Genomic DNA, 16,489 nt, shown 5'->3' with positions numbered 1-16,489 from the left:
CAAAAGTGTGTGTGTGCAAAGGTAGTGGAGGTGGGAGGGCAGGAGGGAGGAGGATCCCTGCACAAGGAAGGGCAGTGCCCAGGCACAGCCAGAAAGGACTTAGCTGAGGAGTCATGCTGCCCACTTAAAACCTTGTGCCACAACCACCCTTTGCTGTGTCCTGCCATGCTGGGCATCACCAGCATACAAATGTTCCCATCACAGACTTATGTCTACCTGGAATATGGCAGCTGCACTGAACATCTCTTATCCTCAGAGACATGCTGCAAGAATTGCTCAAGGGACCAGGAGGTAAATTTTCTCCTGGAATGGCATCTGCAAAGACAAGCAGATGGAGATTTGACAAACCCCAATATCTGGCAGAGAAGTTTGACCTGAACATACCTCTCTCTTTCCATCACCCAAGAAAGATGTGGTATGAAAAGATGTAACACTTTCTTTGGGTAAGAACACTGAAAGAAGCTAACATGGCAAAAAACCTGCAACATTCACTGGCCTGTTGAGGCCCTGTTGAACCCAGTTCTTGCACACACAAAGCATGTTGGTGCAATCCATGCAAGCTGCTGTGCTGCAGTCCATATATCTCTACCTCATTTGTGGAGGATACAAATAGGCTCCCACACAACACACCCTCCACAATTCAGCAGGAAAACCCTGCAGCCCATCACTCATCACTGGTGGCCTCAGCTCACGACTGCAGGGAACAGGCAGTAGGCTGGGAGAATATCTGTAAATTAATGCCGTGATTCCGTCCACCATCCTTACTGTTGGTGCTCTGGCTCCCACCTCCTTCCAGCACCTCTTACACACACGTTCTGGGGCATCCTCATCCATGCCCTGGAAAATGCTCAGACCACCCTGTGTGTGGAGATGGTGGGCAGTGCCCAGGTCTAGTCCAGTCACAGAGCCTGAAAGGAGGCTGGAGCCAGCTGTCCTCACGCAGGATGAGCCAGGGAAAAGCCTGGGCACTGCTCTCAGGAGATACCAGAGCCTCTCTTCTTAGTAAAGCTGGGGAGAGATTCAAGACAAATTACAGCATGGACAACTGTCAGTCACGCTTTAATTTTCCAGTTGAAATAATACAGTGAATTGCACTGCCAATGTCATCACAGTCACCATACACTCTGATCAGTATAAGAGACCTCTGATTAAGGGAAAACAATTGAAAGCCATTGATAACAAAGTCCAGTAGGAAGACTAGAAAGAAATCATTGACTACATTCTTGAGTGAATAATATCTGCAGTTATAAAAAAGTTAAATGATGAAAGATTTAAAAATAAATATCCAAGGGTCTGTTCCTTCAAAACCATTTCAAAGTAGGAAGAAAACACTGTTTCAACTTTTTTTCTTTAATACAAGTTCATCTACATCAACATTAATCAACAATCACTATTTTGAGGTTAGGTTTATTGATTATGCCATTACCCTTCAGATATATTTTAAGGAATAAAACAGACCTCAAGGAAAATTGATAAAACATCTATGTCAAGTTTTGTGAAAAAATACAGCTTAATTAACCACATCAAAATCTGATCAGAGTCTGTATAACTATCAATAGCACTGCAGCCCAATAAACACATGTCCCCAGAGATGGCACAGCTTAGTCCTGCAAACAAAAACCACCTTGCAAGCCACTCTGCTTGCTGTACTGTAAGAAGGCAGATTTACACACTTCTCAGTGAATGTGATGAAGAGGGTTTACTGCTTTGAGTTCCTCTAGCTGTAGTTTGAATAGGTGAAATAGTCATCGGGAAAGAAGAGTTCATAAGCTTTTTTTCCTTTTCTTTTGGTGGTAAAAAGCTATCAAAGGTAATACATATAAACAACAGATTATCTGGCAATTGTACTTAAAAGTTGCAGTCCATAAACTCTAATAATGGACTGCAAATAAAAACAGTCCAATAGATAAATCTAGAGGACTAAACCAAAACTTAAAAAATATTACCCAAGACTAATGTATGGGGTCAAACTGCTAGATAGAATGTACACAGAAAAGCTATTTATATTTTATATGATAGAAAAATTTGAGATAAGAACTTGTGATAGCTACAACCTTAGAAGTCATCAAAAAGAGTAAACCAATTCTGTAAACCAGCACAGAAATATTTTATGTATGAAATAATTTTTAAAAATAGCCCTACACATAATTATGGCATGAACAGGCAATTTTTGGCCATGTGAAATCTAGCTAAAAGGCAGTCATACATTCCTGTGCATGTGCACAAATATTGTGTAAAAACATTTCATTTGGCCTTAGCTGCTTGCTTCAGTCTGAGGAACATAGCTCCATCTCAGGGCTCTTGCAAAACTTTTAGAATGAGTCACCTTAAAACAAGGAAACTGAGAAATAGAACAACAAATGCAGCCCTTTGGAGCAGCTTTTAGAGATGGAGGAAATGACATTAAATCCATTGTGAAGTAACCATCACTAAGCATTTGTTTTTCCACCCTGCAATAAAAATAAAAAATAAAAAAGCTCCCAGGTGTTTTCAGAGTGTGTATGGAGGACTGGTTGGATTGGTGGAAATCCCAAGGAGAGTAAACACTTCTGTCCTGAGCTGCTGGAACTGAGATAGAAAAGAGACCTAAGCTGGCTCCTTCACATCAACAGAGCAAGGGGTCAGCAAAATTCATCTTCTTCCTTAGCACCTTGGTATGAACACTGAAAGGGAAAGTGTCTGCTACACAGGCATAGAGGATTAGCACCCTTGGGGAACAGCAGTGTGGCTCCCCCACATGTCAGCCCTAGATTTGGAGAGCAGGGTCTCAGCAAAGTGTCCATGAATAGTGCTCACAGGAACACTGCAGGTGAACAGTAAGGTCATTTGCTCCATACCTTCAGAAAGATTTATAACAGGGGTTTTTCTTCAAACAGATATTGCCCAAAAATGTTTTTAATGAAGGCTGATGGGAGTCCACGTCTGAAATAATCTAGGTGAGAGATGACATAGCTAAATCTTGAATAGGAAGCTGGATGCATCTCTAATGAGTACAATAAGTTCAGAATGATGAAGCCATTATATCTCTAGACTAATTTATTTTATAACATGGACTAGACATCAAACTTCCAAAACTGTGGCAGTCCCAAGTCAAGAGTGACTTCATCTCCCTGCAAGCTTGGAAATCAATGTGGCAAGAATCTATTGTCTGAAAAATAACTGTTCATTTTGCAGAAAAAAAGTCTTCCCCATAATTCTTGGAATGAATTTCAGAGTTCCTAAATTCAAGGCCAAATTTTAACGCCAGCTCATAAGCAGGTACTGCAAAGTATAAAAACAAAACACAAAGGCCCAAATATTCCCAAAGGAAAAGGTTGCATGAAAATGTCCACTGCTCTGGGACCTTAAGCATGTCTGCTCCAAGTGAGTGGTTGGAACTTTATGGTCTGTGAGTATTTTCAATTCCTGTCTTGTCTCAGAGAAGAACATTTCTCCATGGCTCTGCCTTGCATCCTCACCTCATCCTGCCACAAAGCAAAAGCTCTCCAGGGTAGGGAGCTCCTCCAGCATTGATATTGATGGCCATGAGGGTTCCTCAGGATATGGGCTCTCCAAGAATAAGAAATCCACTGTAGGTTGTGAAGTTTCACATGGAAGACAATACCACTTGCGACTTCTGATCAATTAATTGCTTTCACTTCTCTCAAAGTCAGAAATGAGGATGCTTTCTTCCAAAGCAGGACTATCAGCATTAATCTGTGGCAAATAGGCGTTTCTGACCCACAGTATCCTGCGGAAGAGTTGGTTGTTCTCTTTGTGCAGGCACCACAGGAAAAGGGAAATGGCAGCCAACATCACCAATGTCACAAGAACAGCCAGAGCCACAAGCCCACTGTGTGATGCTGAAAGGAAGAACAGAAATTGCTATTAAGCAAATATAGTTAGAATTATAAGTAATTTGAAATATAAACATATAGCTCTTTTAAGGAAAACATTACTACTCCTTATATGTTACATATTTCAAATTACATGTTTAACAGAGAAAAATATTGTCTCACAAAGTATCAGCTCAGAATGTATATTATTCCTTATTCAAAAGTACAGAGTTTACCTTTTCCAGAGGATTCTGTTGTATCAATATCTGAAATAAAATCCAGAACAGTCACAAAATGACCCACAAAGGCTATTATGCATATTCACTTTAAATAACATACTAGATTATGTTTAACTTGGCGAATTGGAATAACATTGACATGAGCCAAATTAAACAAAGAACAGCCTATTTTTGTTGGTTTTAGGTAGATTGTCTTCTCAGTATCCATTTTAAAATCCCTTTAATTTGGTGGAATATATTAATTGGCATTAGTGCAAGGATGAGCAGCAGTATTTACCCACTTTTTAAAGCACAGAGTCACGAACAGAACGATGCAGAGGCAGATCAGCCTGGTTAGAGGGTCCTGCAGTGACTGAGGGATTTGGTGTGGGCTCTGAAACACTTGAGCTCTCTCACAGACCCACATTCCTGCTGCTGTGGTGCCTGCACAGATCTCCCAGGCTGGACCTGCCCTCCCCACGGGGGCTGTGGAGGTCACCCTGATGTCACAGGAAGGCTCCTGAAGCTGGCAGGGGCTGCCTGGGCTCCCCAAACAGAGGTCACCCCAGCTTCCTGGGGATTTCAGAGGTATTTTTTTCCCCAATGCCAAGGGATAGAATTAATGAAATGAAAATTGACACCAAGTAAGCAAGCAACAAGGAACAAGTAAAACAGTGGTTATAAGGACAGAATTGCCTTCTTTTATGGAAGCACATACCTGCATCCATTTTACATACAAAACCCTTTTTTTCTCTGCATGGAGATAATTGCCAAACTCCATCTGTGGTCCTCAAGCTGATGCAGAAATTCCCTTTGAGATTATCAAATTCAGGCTCTCTGATGCCCCAGTTAGAATAATTTAAAGGAGAACCATCAAACCAGGAGATTGTCTCATCTATGGGCAGAAGTAAAAAATTATTACAAAATAGAATAGTATTTTGATAAATATTTCTGTTTCAGTCAGATTTACCCTCACATGAAAAAAATACAGTATTACAGAATACCAGGATTTTGTCTGTTTGGACATTGTATTACTTTCTTCTCTTGAAGGATTTAAAAAACATCCTATGTAGCTAACACAGAAGACAGTCTGCAGTGTATCTTTAAGAAGTAATAAAGGCATTTACATGCATGTGTGCATACTGAGTACTCAGAATACTGGTAACCATTGCAGAAAGCCTCACTGTTTTTACTACATCATAGACAGGCACAAATCAGTGAAAAAAATCTCAAAAGACCAAAGTGTTTTGAAAAATGGTTATTGAAAATGATTTCTGGAAAATAACCAAAACCCAAACCAGGTTCTTAAATGCAGTTCTATTCTTCCCCAAACTTACTGTCTGTAACAAGCAGAATGTTCAACCAAACCATTTGTACAGAGTAGCCAAAACTGTGTAATTCTTCCAAAATGAAGGCATTTTCATCTTCATCTTGAATAGTCAGAAGATCTGATCCTTCAAATTAAACACAGAACAAATTTTCAAGCAATCCTTGCCATTAAAACATTGTACTTCAAAAAGTTAACATTATGAGTCTTAATTGAAGAGCTTGAAAAGTCCGGTTATACATTATAAGTTCTTAAATTTGTAATAATTTTGAAAATGCTCAAGCAGATACAAAACTGCTCTCACATGACTTTAAAACAAATTTGAAGGGAAAAATGTTCATATTATGCTTTATTGTAGAAACCAGTATTTTCACACAGAAAGGAACATTTTTTTTGATGCATGCTGCCTCCAATTTCATAGTTGGCTTATGAGCTCCACTAACATTATCTTGAATCAGAGAAAACATATGCCATGATTTCAGTCATTTCAGAAAATAAATATTGATTTAAGATATCACAATGACATTTGGTAGTTACAAAATAATCACTTACCTTGATTTTTGCAGACCTCATATGCTGTATCAAAACTCATGCCCTGAAGAACTGTGGAAAAGCTGTAGCAACTGTTTTTGAATTTGATCCAGGGTACAGTTTTTTCTGAACATAAGCCTTTATAGGCATTGAGTTTCTTTTCTGTGATAGAAGTAACAGCACAGCTTTATTGGCACAACAAAATACACATTAATATAACATTCCACACACTGTTTTGGAGTAATGCTAATAGCATGTTATTGTGTTATGCCTCTATTTTTTCAAAGTGAAAATCTAGCAGTTGCATACATTTGTATTAAATGAGTACAGCTGGTTTTACTTCTGATCAAAAACCTTGCTGGATCACAACAGCAGGATCAGGACAATCTAACTATAGTGATGTGCATGAGCTAACCAGGGGCCCAGATGACCAACACCACTGAATAGGAATGATTTGAAGAATTGGATGCTGCCACAAGACCCTGGAGTCTGGCACTGAATGGAGTTCCATGCCTGAATTCTGGATTTTACTAAACCCCAGATGACTGACAGAGCATTACAGGAAATTCAACTTTTAAGATACAGAAAAATATTCTCACCTTTACTAAAAAAAATTTGCACAGTCTTTGATGTGTCCATCAGAGAAGATACGATAAGTATTTCATTTTGCTCTAAATGCTTCCCTCTCCCATCCCACAGTTAATTTCAGCAAACTGGATTTATTGCCATTCAAGCTAGGTCATCAATCCTCATTTTTCACATATAATATGATGTTCACTGAAGAGACAGAGTAGGTAATTTTCCTGTTTCTTTTCTATTATGAAAGTTCTCTTTCATTCTCCTACAGATCAGACCTGATGGCCAATATTTTATTGGAAAAAAATGGCTTCACAAATAGGAAATACAGAGAAATACACTTCAGTTTTAAGTAATAGCCAGCCTTGCTTAACATTGCTCAACCTCTAACCAATTAACCTCCTTTCACATATTTCCACTGTCAGTACACACACTTGCAGATGCAAAGGTTGAATATAAACCTTGAAAGACTTACTGGGTGGCACATGGCAAACTGCTCCTTGCAGAAGTTGTTCACAATTTGCACTTTTCCAGTGTCCTGAAGTATCAATGTAAACACAGCCGCCCAAGGCCTGGGACTCATCGTCCTCCCAGAAGGAAAACAAAGACCTGGTCCCATCTGACCATTCAAAATTAAGCCCATTCTGTCAAAACAAATTTCAGGTTATTTTTTGGATACAATTCAGCACCACACAAGTTAATCTTCTTTTGGTGGCATCCTCACCAGAATTACAGAATGTCTTGATTTTCCAAAAGCCCAGCAAGGATCAACAAAAGGCAGAGCCAAGGATCCTCCCGACTCCTTTTGGAAGACTACAAACTACATCTAATTTTCTGTTTTCAGCTAGCAGTTATTTGGGCCATTGGGCTACTATGAATGAAACAATGAAATTTCAATGTCAATGTTTCAAGAGATTTTTTTCCCCAGTGTTTTTAAAAGTTATCTGTGGCATTTAGTTTTCAGTAGTTGTTGTACCAAACTGGCTGTCACTGGACTTACACATTATGTTAAAAGAAAAAAAAAAAAAAAAGAAGTAAGTTTAAGGCTCAAATTTTCCAGTGTTTCACCTCTAGATGCAAACTTTCTGTGACTTCAAATCAATGACACAGCTCACTAGTTTGTTACTGGAAAATCTCCTTTGCAGCATCCCACTGACAGTCGGGAGCCTCCTACGTACGTCGGAAGTGAAGAGGCCGATCCAGTGGCTGTATCCCAGGCGGTTGATGATGACGGTGAGGAAGGCCTGGTGGTACTGGTCTGTAATGCTCACCAGCTCTGCACTGTTTGCCTTGCAGGCTTGCAATGCTGAAGACCATGTAAAATTCCCACTTATTAGTTTATACATTCTGTTTCCATATTCTAAAGTATCGGGCACAGGATACATATCGGATGCATTGATAAGATGTCTGGACATGTCTGTTACAAACAGGAAAGAAAAAGAACTTATTTTTAAAACAGACAACTTTATCATAGCTGAGCAGCTTCTAAAATAATCAGAACTATTGTTACAAATAAATTAAAAAATTGAAAGCTCCTTGGTTTTAGGAAGGCACTGTGAAATTTAAAAAAGAAAGCTCAGTTCAAATCCACTGCTGCTTTCTTTCATTTTAGTCTCCTTCAGAAAATAATTCAAAAAAAGGGGAGATGGAATGCAGGCAGGATGGCAGAAGCAAAGCACCAACTCATCTTTCCAGGAACTGACACATCTGTTTGGACACTTGAGCAAATTTAGCAGTTCACTACTGCCAGCAAGAGGCTGTCTCACTACTCCCTTCCCTGCTTCTCTGCTCTTCTTGCTGCAAATTCCTTGGTCTGGTGTTCGCCTGACCCTGCACAAACCTGACACAGCCTGTAAAAAGCTGCAGAAAATGACAGTAATTAGAGGAAAATTAAAAAAAAAAGCAGGAAACAAGAAAAATACACGGAAATTTTCTGCTGACTTAGCAAACTGAACTGCCTGATAGTTTGGGAAAGTGCCATGGGTGTCCCACTGGGGAGGCAGGATGGTCCATTTAGCCCAGGAGCACTCTGCTGTGCACGGGGCAGTGCTGAACTGCATTACAGCCAGGCCCATGGGCCACTATCAGATCCACTGCCCTGCTGGGAAAATCTTCAATTGTAACAAAAAGCATTTGAACCTTGTGAATTCCTTTAGCTTTAACCAACAGTGCTTAGTGGGCAAGTGGTCATCTGATATATGAAAGTATATCTTGACCAGCCCACATCACGGGGATTCATTCCAAGAAAATAAACTTTTTTGGAGGGCTATGACCAAAAATAGATAATTAGAGGAATGGGATGTTCCCCAAATGGCCACCAGAGACCCTCAAAAGACCCCTACTCTAAAGTAATGTAATATAAGCTCCAAGAAGTGATTTAAATATGCAAAAGAATTCACAGAACATTTAGCATATATGTATGAGTTTGGGGAAATGTAATGAATATGTATAAGTTTCACAGATTTCAACTAGTCTGTTGGCTGGCTGCAGGGCATGGAATAGGAGCAGATCTTCCCTGCACGCCTGGCACCGAAATAAAATAATCCAGCTTTCTAACACTGAAATTACAGTGTTGGAGAGTTTTATTCCTGACTTTCAGTGACACAGCTGAGAAAGGTGGGTAGGATCCTGAGCACCCACTGCAGCCCAAACCCTTGCCAGAATCCCGGCCACCATAAGGGAACTGTTTTCCTTCCTGCCTTTCCACGCCTCCCCTCTCTGTCTCAAGCAGCAGCAAGGGGTTAAAATACAAACGATTGGGATGTAACTGAAACAAACCAGCAGGAAAGCACGTTTATTTATCTTTTCTGCACTGTGTGCAGGATCACACCAGTCCTTCTCACAACTGCAGTTCCCAATAAATGTAAAATCCAGCTATGAGTGACACGTAAGCAGTGCCCTAAGCTGGTACTTGTTCTGCTTCCCAGCTGGCTGTGCCTCCCCTCCCAGGCAACAGTAGCAGAGTGTTGTCTCTGCACTTTAGGGTTAAATGTAAGGGTGATAATAGAATATAGAGCTGAGTCATACAAAACCACCCTGCAGCAGAGGCAGCTGCCAAGGAGACTCCCCACAGGCTCAGATGTCAGCTCTCCCTCACCCCAGGGTCACCAGTGTGCTGCTGCCCTGTTTGGGTGCTGTGGCAGTGTCCTGCTGGCAGAGGGGCTGCCCTGGGACCTGGGATGGGGCTCCAGAGCTGCCCACGGCCCCCAGCCCAGAGGCAGCCCTGGAACATGGCTTGGGGAAACACAACAAACCCTGTTCCTCCCAAACATGAACCCTGTTCCTCCCCAGCACGAACCCTGTTCCTCCCAAACACTTCATGCTTCTGGCAAAGGAACTTTACGGTACCAGAATTAGAGAAGTGTGTACTAGAAAACAGAAGCCAAGCTCTATTCAATAAGCCAGTCAGATCCTCACTGTTCAGAAAAATGTATTTGCTACAGTCTCTTCTGATCTAACGTTGCAAGTTACAACCCCCCACCCTAAATCTTATTTTCATCAAAATCATCCTCAGTTTAGCATTTTGTGGTTACTCTGCAGCCATGAGAGAAAATACAAAATTTCATCTCTATTTCTAATTCAAAGATACACTACAGAATGCTCAAAGTTAGGAGGAAAAGTTAATAACAGAATGTTTTTTAGCAATTACTTCTACATCCCAGCTACTGATTTATTAAATAGTGTAGAGCTAATCTGTCTAAACATCAAACTGTCTTAGAAATCTTTTATGTTCCTTGTTTTAGAGACACTTATAAAAAGCTGCTTCTAGATAAAAACAAAGTAAGACAAATTCCATATAGTAAGAAAAGAGAACAGAAGCAAAGCAAGACAAAACCTTACCCTGAGTCTTTTGGCAGACAAACCCATAATTTTTCTGACAGTTTTCTAAGTACCATTTTCCCGTAAAATAAAAATTAGGGCTATTTGATACCAATGTACACAGGGGAAGTTGATCTTGAATGTTAAAATGCTCTCTCTGCAATCAACACAGAACCTTACATTAATTTAAATATACACAGTGTAAAACAATACAGCATTATTAAATTAAATTTAAGAGAATAATTATCTCAAAGTCTCTATGACAAACATTTAGGTAGAACAATGAACAGTCCCATAAATACAATTTGAAACAATAAACTCATAATTAAAAAGCCACAAGCTTTCAGTGAACAATCCAAAATGCTAACAATAATTGGGACCAACATGTTGTAAAACAATGTATTAAAATAGGAAATTAATAATCTTGTTCCTAAACTTTGCTCAGACCAAGCATGTAATACTAACCACATGATTCCAAGTTTGCTGCTTAAAACCAGCTGCAAGAGAATGTGAGTAGAGCCACAAATTAAGTGAATGTCTGTCTCAATGGTGCCTTGTTTGCTACTTCTAGTTGTGCCTGTAAATCTGTACCTACAGTTCTTCGAAGTTGCAAAAATTAAGAGCAGCCTAAACTGCTGTAACAACTTTGGCCCTAACTTATGGAAGTCATGATTTTTATGGATAAAACCAACATCTCACTGTCACAACCCCCTGAAAATACTCACATCCACTAGTTCAACTGGTGACCAGTTAGAATACATCTGAGGATTTTGATTCAACCATTTTTCATAATCGTCACTCTGGAAACCTATCCAAACGCTTGTTTTCCACCCATAGAGATTCATTGTTATGAAAGCTTCAAAATGAAACAGAAACAAAAAAATAAAATAGACCAATAAACTTTTAGGGATAGATCAAGTCTCTTGCAACACTCTAAAGCATTGAAAAAATAATTTCCAATCAATGATGTTACACAATTACCAGAAAATAAGACTGAGTGGCATTTCAGTATCATCTTACCATAAATTCAGTTAAATTGCTTAATTTCAATTGGGTTAGGATCTAGTACATTAGCTAATAATACCAGCCCAACCACTATACAGTCCAGCTGAAGAAGCTTTTCCCAGTTTTAGTTGAAGATTTTTTAACTAAAGATAGCCAGTGAGATTCCTCCCACATCCAAATAAGTGGTTTTACAAGTGTGTGTGAAATTCACCTACAGGTTTTTGTTCATAAATATTTTCAAATTTGATGGCATTAATTTCTCTGACAGTTCCAGCCTGGTGCTATACTACAGATAAGATTTTAAGTACTACTGAAAGATAAATATTAGATAATGAGGCAGAAATTTTAAACTGCAAATTTTTAAATGGGTATTCCATTTTTGGGAGTATTTTTAAAGCATGGTAAGCACAAAAGAATTTGCCATTATTCCTTAAAATGTACCTGTCATGTATCTCACTGAACCTTTAAATTTCATCAAACTGAGAAACATTAATGTGTTTAAAGCAGTGGAACCATGGGTAAGAGCTGAACGATCTTCTTTCCTAAATCTGTATCCAAGATTAAACTTTACTACAGCATCCTAATGAAAATGATGTGTTATTTATTTAACAATATTTCCAGCACTCTACCTTGCTCCAGTTCATCTTCCAGGATAGCAAGTGACCCATCATAGTTACTGCAGAATTCCTGTGCAGAGTACCAGTTTCTCAGATGTTCCAGATCCTTTGGAATTTGTATTAAAAAGCACTGTTTCAAAAAACAAAACCAAACAAACAAACTTGCTTTGTTTGCTTTCCTCCAGCCATTTATCAATCACTAAGAGTGGTCACTAAAACATTTCACATGCTGTTACTGAATGTTAAATATTTCACTGCTTTCTGTCCTGCCATGGACATCTCCAGCATGCTCAGTGTTAGTTTCCAGCTGTGATATGGATTGCATTCAAATCAGTTGTTTCAAGGCAAACAATCGAGGTTAAATTTATCCTTGCAGTCACTGCAGTGAGCACTGGGATAAATTCAGTCACCTCAATGCATGTTGCTAATAAGGAACTTAGGCATTTAAGAGAAGCCAGATGAAATAGTCACCTTTTGACCCACAATTGCAAATTCACTTTGGTTTATAATTACCTTTAATGAAGGCCATTTGAAACAGCATGTTTCAGAGGACAGCAGCAATTAGGGATCCATTTAGCACATCAAGGGGTTAGAGACCTCTTTTGAGATCATAAAAGACACTTGAAATTGTCATATATGGAAAAGAGAGGATGGAGCAGGCTTTTTATGGCAAAGGCACAAATACAATTGCATAGCTTTTGCATACATGAGTATTTACTCCCTGAAACTAAAGTAAAATTTTTAACACCTTGTTAAGACAACTTCTTAAAGTTGGGGGCAGCTATTTAACTGCAATAAATCTTGGGTCACCATGTCAGTGGTTATAAACCTAAAAGCTCTCCTTTCAAAAAGCAATAAAATCTTCAAATATTAAGTAATCCTTAAGTATGATTTCTGTCCTACATATGGAATGCATTTTGAGCAAAAAAACAGCATAAAAAAAGGTTTTACTTTGAATCCAAAGTGCAACCAGCCTTTGGGACATGCTCCTTGTTGGTTTGGGTCTTTTGGAATCTCCTTCTCTATCTTCTTTGGAATGTTACGTTTACAAATGCAGGGAAGAGAAACAGTACAGTTTTCATCACCCCAGAGTCCTGAACAAAAAGAAAAAACACAGTTCAATGTTGGTTTGAGAATTGGAAAGGGTTTTTTTTAGATAGCTTGGATATTGTTTATTATCTGAGTAAAAAGACATTCTACATCAAATACATTTGGACATACTGCATTACAGTGGATTTGATGGTTCATGGGCACAACCTTTTATTTCCAGTTTAATTTTATCAAGTAAAACCAATTCCTCTACACTAAGTCACATAACATGTGACTATAAAACTATTTATTAAAAAAAAAAAAAAAAAAGAGAGATGCCTTCCAGATAAGATAGTTTGACTTCCTTACATTGAAAATTTCTGGCAAGATCCAGGTGATGATATGAAATGCTGACCTGCTTAGGAGGAAAACACACTTTTCAGGAACTCAACAAATTTATGGCCAGCCCCCACCTTTGGCCAGCTGAGGGGGGAGGGTGGGCATCTCTTCCTTTTATCTGATACTAAATATGGCAATGGCACACTCAAGCCTTCATAAGTCATGAATCAAAACCCCAAGATAACATGTGGAAAAAAAGAAGGTTTTATGTTTTTTCAGTTTTGACTTTCGAGCCTGGGATTACAAGACTGCAGCTGCAATAATCTTTTTCAGCACTTCTCACAAATGCAAAGCTGGCTATTTTTATTTTTCTTGGAACCTGACCTGTTTACTTTATCATATGACTTGCAGATCATCAGAAAACAGACACTGGAAAATGATAGAAGTCACTAAGTCAGCAGTACTGTGACTTTTTTTTAATACCCCAGTAAAATATAAAGCTTTGTCATGATTGAAAGGCTAGCACCAAAATTATGGCACCCAAAAATCCCTCAGCAGATTGGCCATGGGATCAAAAATAATGTAGAAATCTGAGTACTTAAAGTCATGTGCTGATAGAAAAACGGTTTATAGATGTAGGAAAAATTGTTGCTAAGTGCATGTGGGTCATTTGGTTCTGAAAACTGTGAACACAAGCAATGCATTAACATTACTGCTGTTCCACATAAAAGCCCAATTAAAACTGAGGTATCAATATCACTGGAATCTTTGTTTTTTGACATTAGAGAGCTGTAACTATTAATATACTTTTAACACCTAAAACCTAGTCTCTGAGCATGTTAATGATATTTCATTATTATTTTCTTAATCACAGAAGGAGTCATGCAAATTATAACTATGGAACAGGACTTCAATATGGATTGCATTTCTCAAAAGCAAAGAAAAAATAGAAACCCTTTGGCCAACAATAGAATAAAGTTACAATTACTGCAGCAAAAGGAAATAGAAAAGAAACCTGTTTGTGATGAAATGAAGCCACATCTTTTCCCTGGTTTCTGCAGATCTCTTTCCCTCCCTTCATCCCAGTTCTGATACGTTACTGGTGATTCATCTCTCCAGCTGCACAGAAATATTAAGAATGAAGTTTCACTTTTCCCCCTTTGTCCTATCCTTACCTAAATTCACACCCTTCATCAAAGGGTTCAAAAGGTGATGCAAGGGAGAAGAAAATAAACAAACAACCACTGTGACCAAGGTCTATATAAATGTCTTTCACAACCTTGTCAGAAGGAATTCTGCAATGGGGAGATAAATTAAGAGCAATATTATTCTGAAGGATATTTACATAGGAATTTAAATTGTCTCTTGAATATCCCTCAGTCACCAAACTGCTCTGGCCCATCATAGTGGGACAGGGCATGCCAAGCACAGCTCACAGCACTGTGGCACACATGAGTTCTTACCGAAACTCCTCGCTGAGGTTTTCTGCGTGCAATCCAATCCACCAGTGAACATCAGTAGTTGAGAGCTACAAAAGAAATGGTTTGCCATGTGTTTAGATGTTGTTGCCCTCCTACCAATGGATTACCAAACTCCTAAAGTCAGACTGTGTATTCAAGTAGCATCTCTATTGGGTTCCAATGGGAAGAACAGGTGCTAAACCCTGCCCATGTTAATTCATATAACTTCAGTGGGATTATTCACTTGAGTAGAGCATGATTTAGCTCCCAAATTTCCACAGGATTGCTGATGTGTCTTCTATAACCCAGGAATTTACAGCCTATCTGGTTTGAAAAGACTGTCATGTTATGTTAGACCATAATTTGTCTTCCCCCAATTCCTAAAATGAAACAATAGCAAATATTTCCTTTAAGCAGTAATATAGTGCTGATCCTCGATGTTTCCAAAATGCTTTCTGAACATTTACTAATTTTGCATGGTTCATACCAGAGTACTCTAGAGATGCTTTCCCGATTGATTGCTGCTCTCATGAAAGGATCTAGACCTTTGCTTCTAAAAGGCCAAGTGTTACTGAAAAAGCATGGAAATAATGTAATTCCAACAGCCATGTGTTATTGCTTTGTTGAATTGATTCTAGTTTCAGCTATGAATCAGTTTCACTTCAGGGTTAGCCACTCAATCACAGTTTGGGAGCTTTTGGAAGAAGAAAAACCAAAAAATTCTGAATGTACAGGACACTAGAGAAGCCACCCTGTATCAGTAAAACGTTTATTTTTTGTCAGAAAGAACTGATGTCCAGCCTGTGTTGTGCCTCCACACTGTCCTTCAAGTTACAGTTAGGATTTCTCCAGCTCACATCTTATTTAGTAAATGAAGGAAACATATTTCTGACAAAAGACTCTGGAATGCTCTCTGATTTGGTATTGCCTGGCCCCTGAGTTTAAATTTTCTAATCACAGCACTCAGTCTACATATTACAGTTTTTAAAGAAATAGTGAAAAATGTGATTTCAAATTCCACGCTAAGAAATTTTGACCAAGTTTTCAAATGATACATGCAAAGTTTATTTAGACTGCTGAGTATTATTTTAATGATTGCCATTACTCCTACTTCCACAGCAAAATAATTACAATCACTCAGGGACAAATGTGGCTATGCTGAGAAAGCTCAGCCAAACCCAGCAGGCTTTAAAATACCTGTGTATGTTGTATTCTGAGACAAAACTTCTAGGAAGTTAAGCAGATTTCCAGTATAAAGAGACTAAAATTTGCTTTTTCACTGCAGAATGTTCATAAACTTTTGAAATATCCACTAACTTTAATGATCAATCCACTTTTGAAAGACCTCATGTACGTAAACATTACTAAAGCGGCATTCTGATTATCCATTTTAAGTGATCTTAAGTTGGAGAAATATATATTTTTAAAAATTTATGTAATTTTTTAAAAGTCATAAATATTCAGAGTTAGGTGACGTAGTAATTACATCTCATCACAGTCTCTGGTAGATGTGGAAGAAGACAAGACAGTATAGCCATTTATGTTGCTTTTCATGAAAACCTTTTTCTGCCATGATCTATTAGTTTAAATCTATTTCATCATGCTTTAATATAAAATTACTTAAATAGAAGATAAAAATTATACATAATTCCTTGGAAAGTGAGAGACCCTATATTACTACAACACAATTCTATTTATGCTTTCTGTTACAAGTTAAAGGCAGAGAAGGCCTGTACACAGTAAGTGTGGGTCA

General features: G+C 38.5%; 1 protein-coding gene across 1 annotated transcript in view; it reads right to left on the bottom strand.

Moving 5' to 3' along the window:
• Positions 1-1,040: 1,040 nt before the first annotated feature.
• The window catches only part of PLA2R1 (phospholipase A2 receptor 1), a 37,138-nt gene continuing 21,689 nt past the window's right edge, over positions 1,041-16,489 (bottom strand). The window contains exons 18-30 of the mRNA XM_036387083.2: positions 14,740-14,804; positions 14,292-14,395; positions 12,860-13,002; positions 11,921-12,038; positions 11,012-11,142; positions 10,308-10,443; positions 7,646-7,884; positions 6,943-7,111; positions 5,913-6,053; positions 5,371-5,487; positions 4,752-4,928; positions 4,052-4,081; positions 1,041-3,842 (exon numbers count right to left, since the gene is read on the bottom strand). Coding sequence (XP_036242976.2) covers positions 3,625-3,842; positions 4,052-4,081; positions 4,752-4,928; positions 5,371-5,487; positions 5,913-6,053; positions 6,943-7,111; positions 7,646-7,884; positions 10,308-10,443; positions 11,012-11,142; positions 11,921-12,038; positions 12,860-13,002; positions 14,292-14,395; positions 14,740-14,804 — 1,788 coding nt within the window. The 3' untranslated portion in view covers positions 1,041-3,624. The remainder of the gene's footprint in view (positions 3,843-4,051; positions 4,082-4,751; positions 4,929-5,370; positions 5,488-5,912; positions 6,054-6,942; positions 7,112-7,645; positions 7,885-10,307; positions 10,444-11,011; positions 11,143-11,920; positions 12,039-12,859; positions 13,003-14,291; positions 14,396-14,739; positions 14,805-16,489) is intronic.

This window comes from Molothrus ater, chromosome 7 (assembly GCF_012460135.2).
Source record: "Molothrus ater isolate BHLD 08-10-18 breed brown headed cowbird chromosome 7, BPBGC_Mater_1.1, whole genome shotgun sequence".
Taxonomy (NCBI): Eukaryota; Metazoa; Chordata; class Aves; order Passeriformes; family Icteridae; genus Molothrus; species Molothrus ater.
Note: the sequence above shows the minus strand (reverse complement) of the source record. Positions and strands in the feature narration are given on the sequence as shown.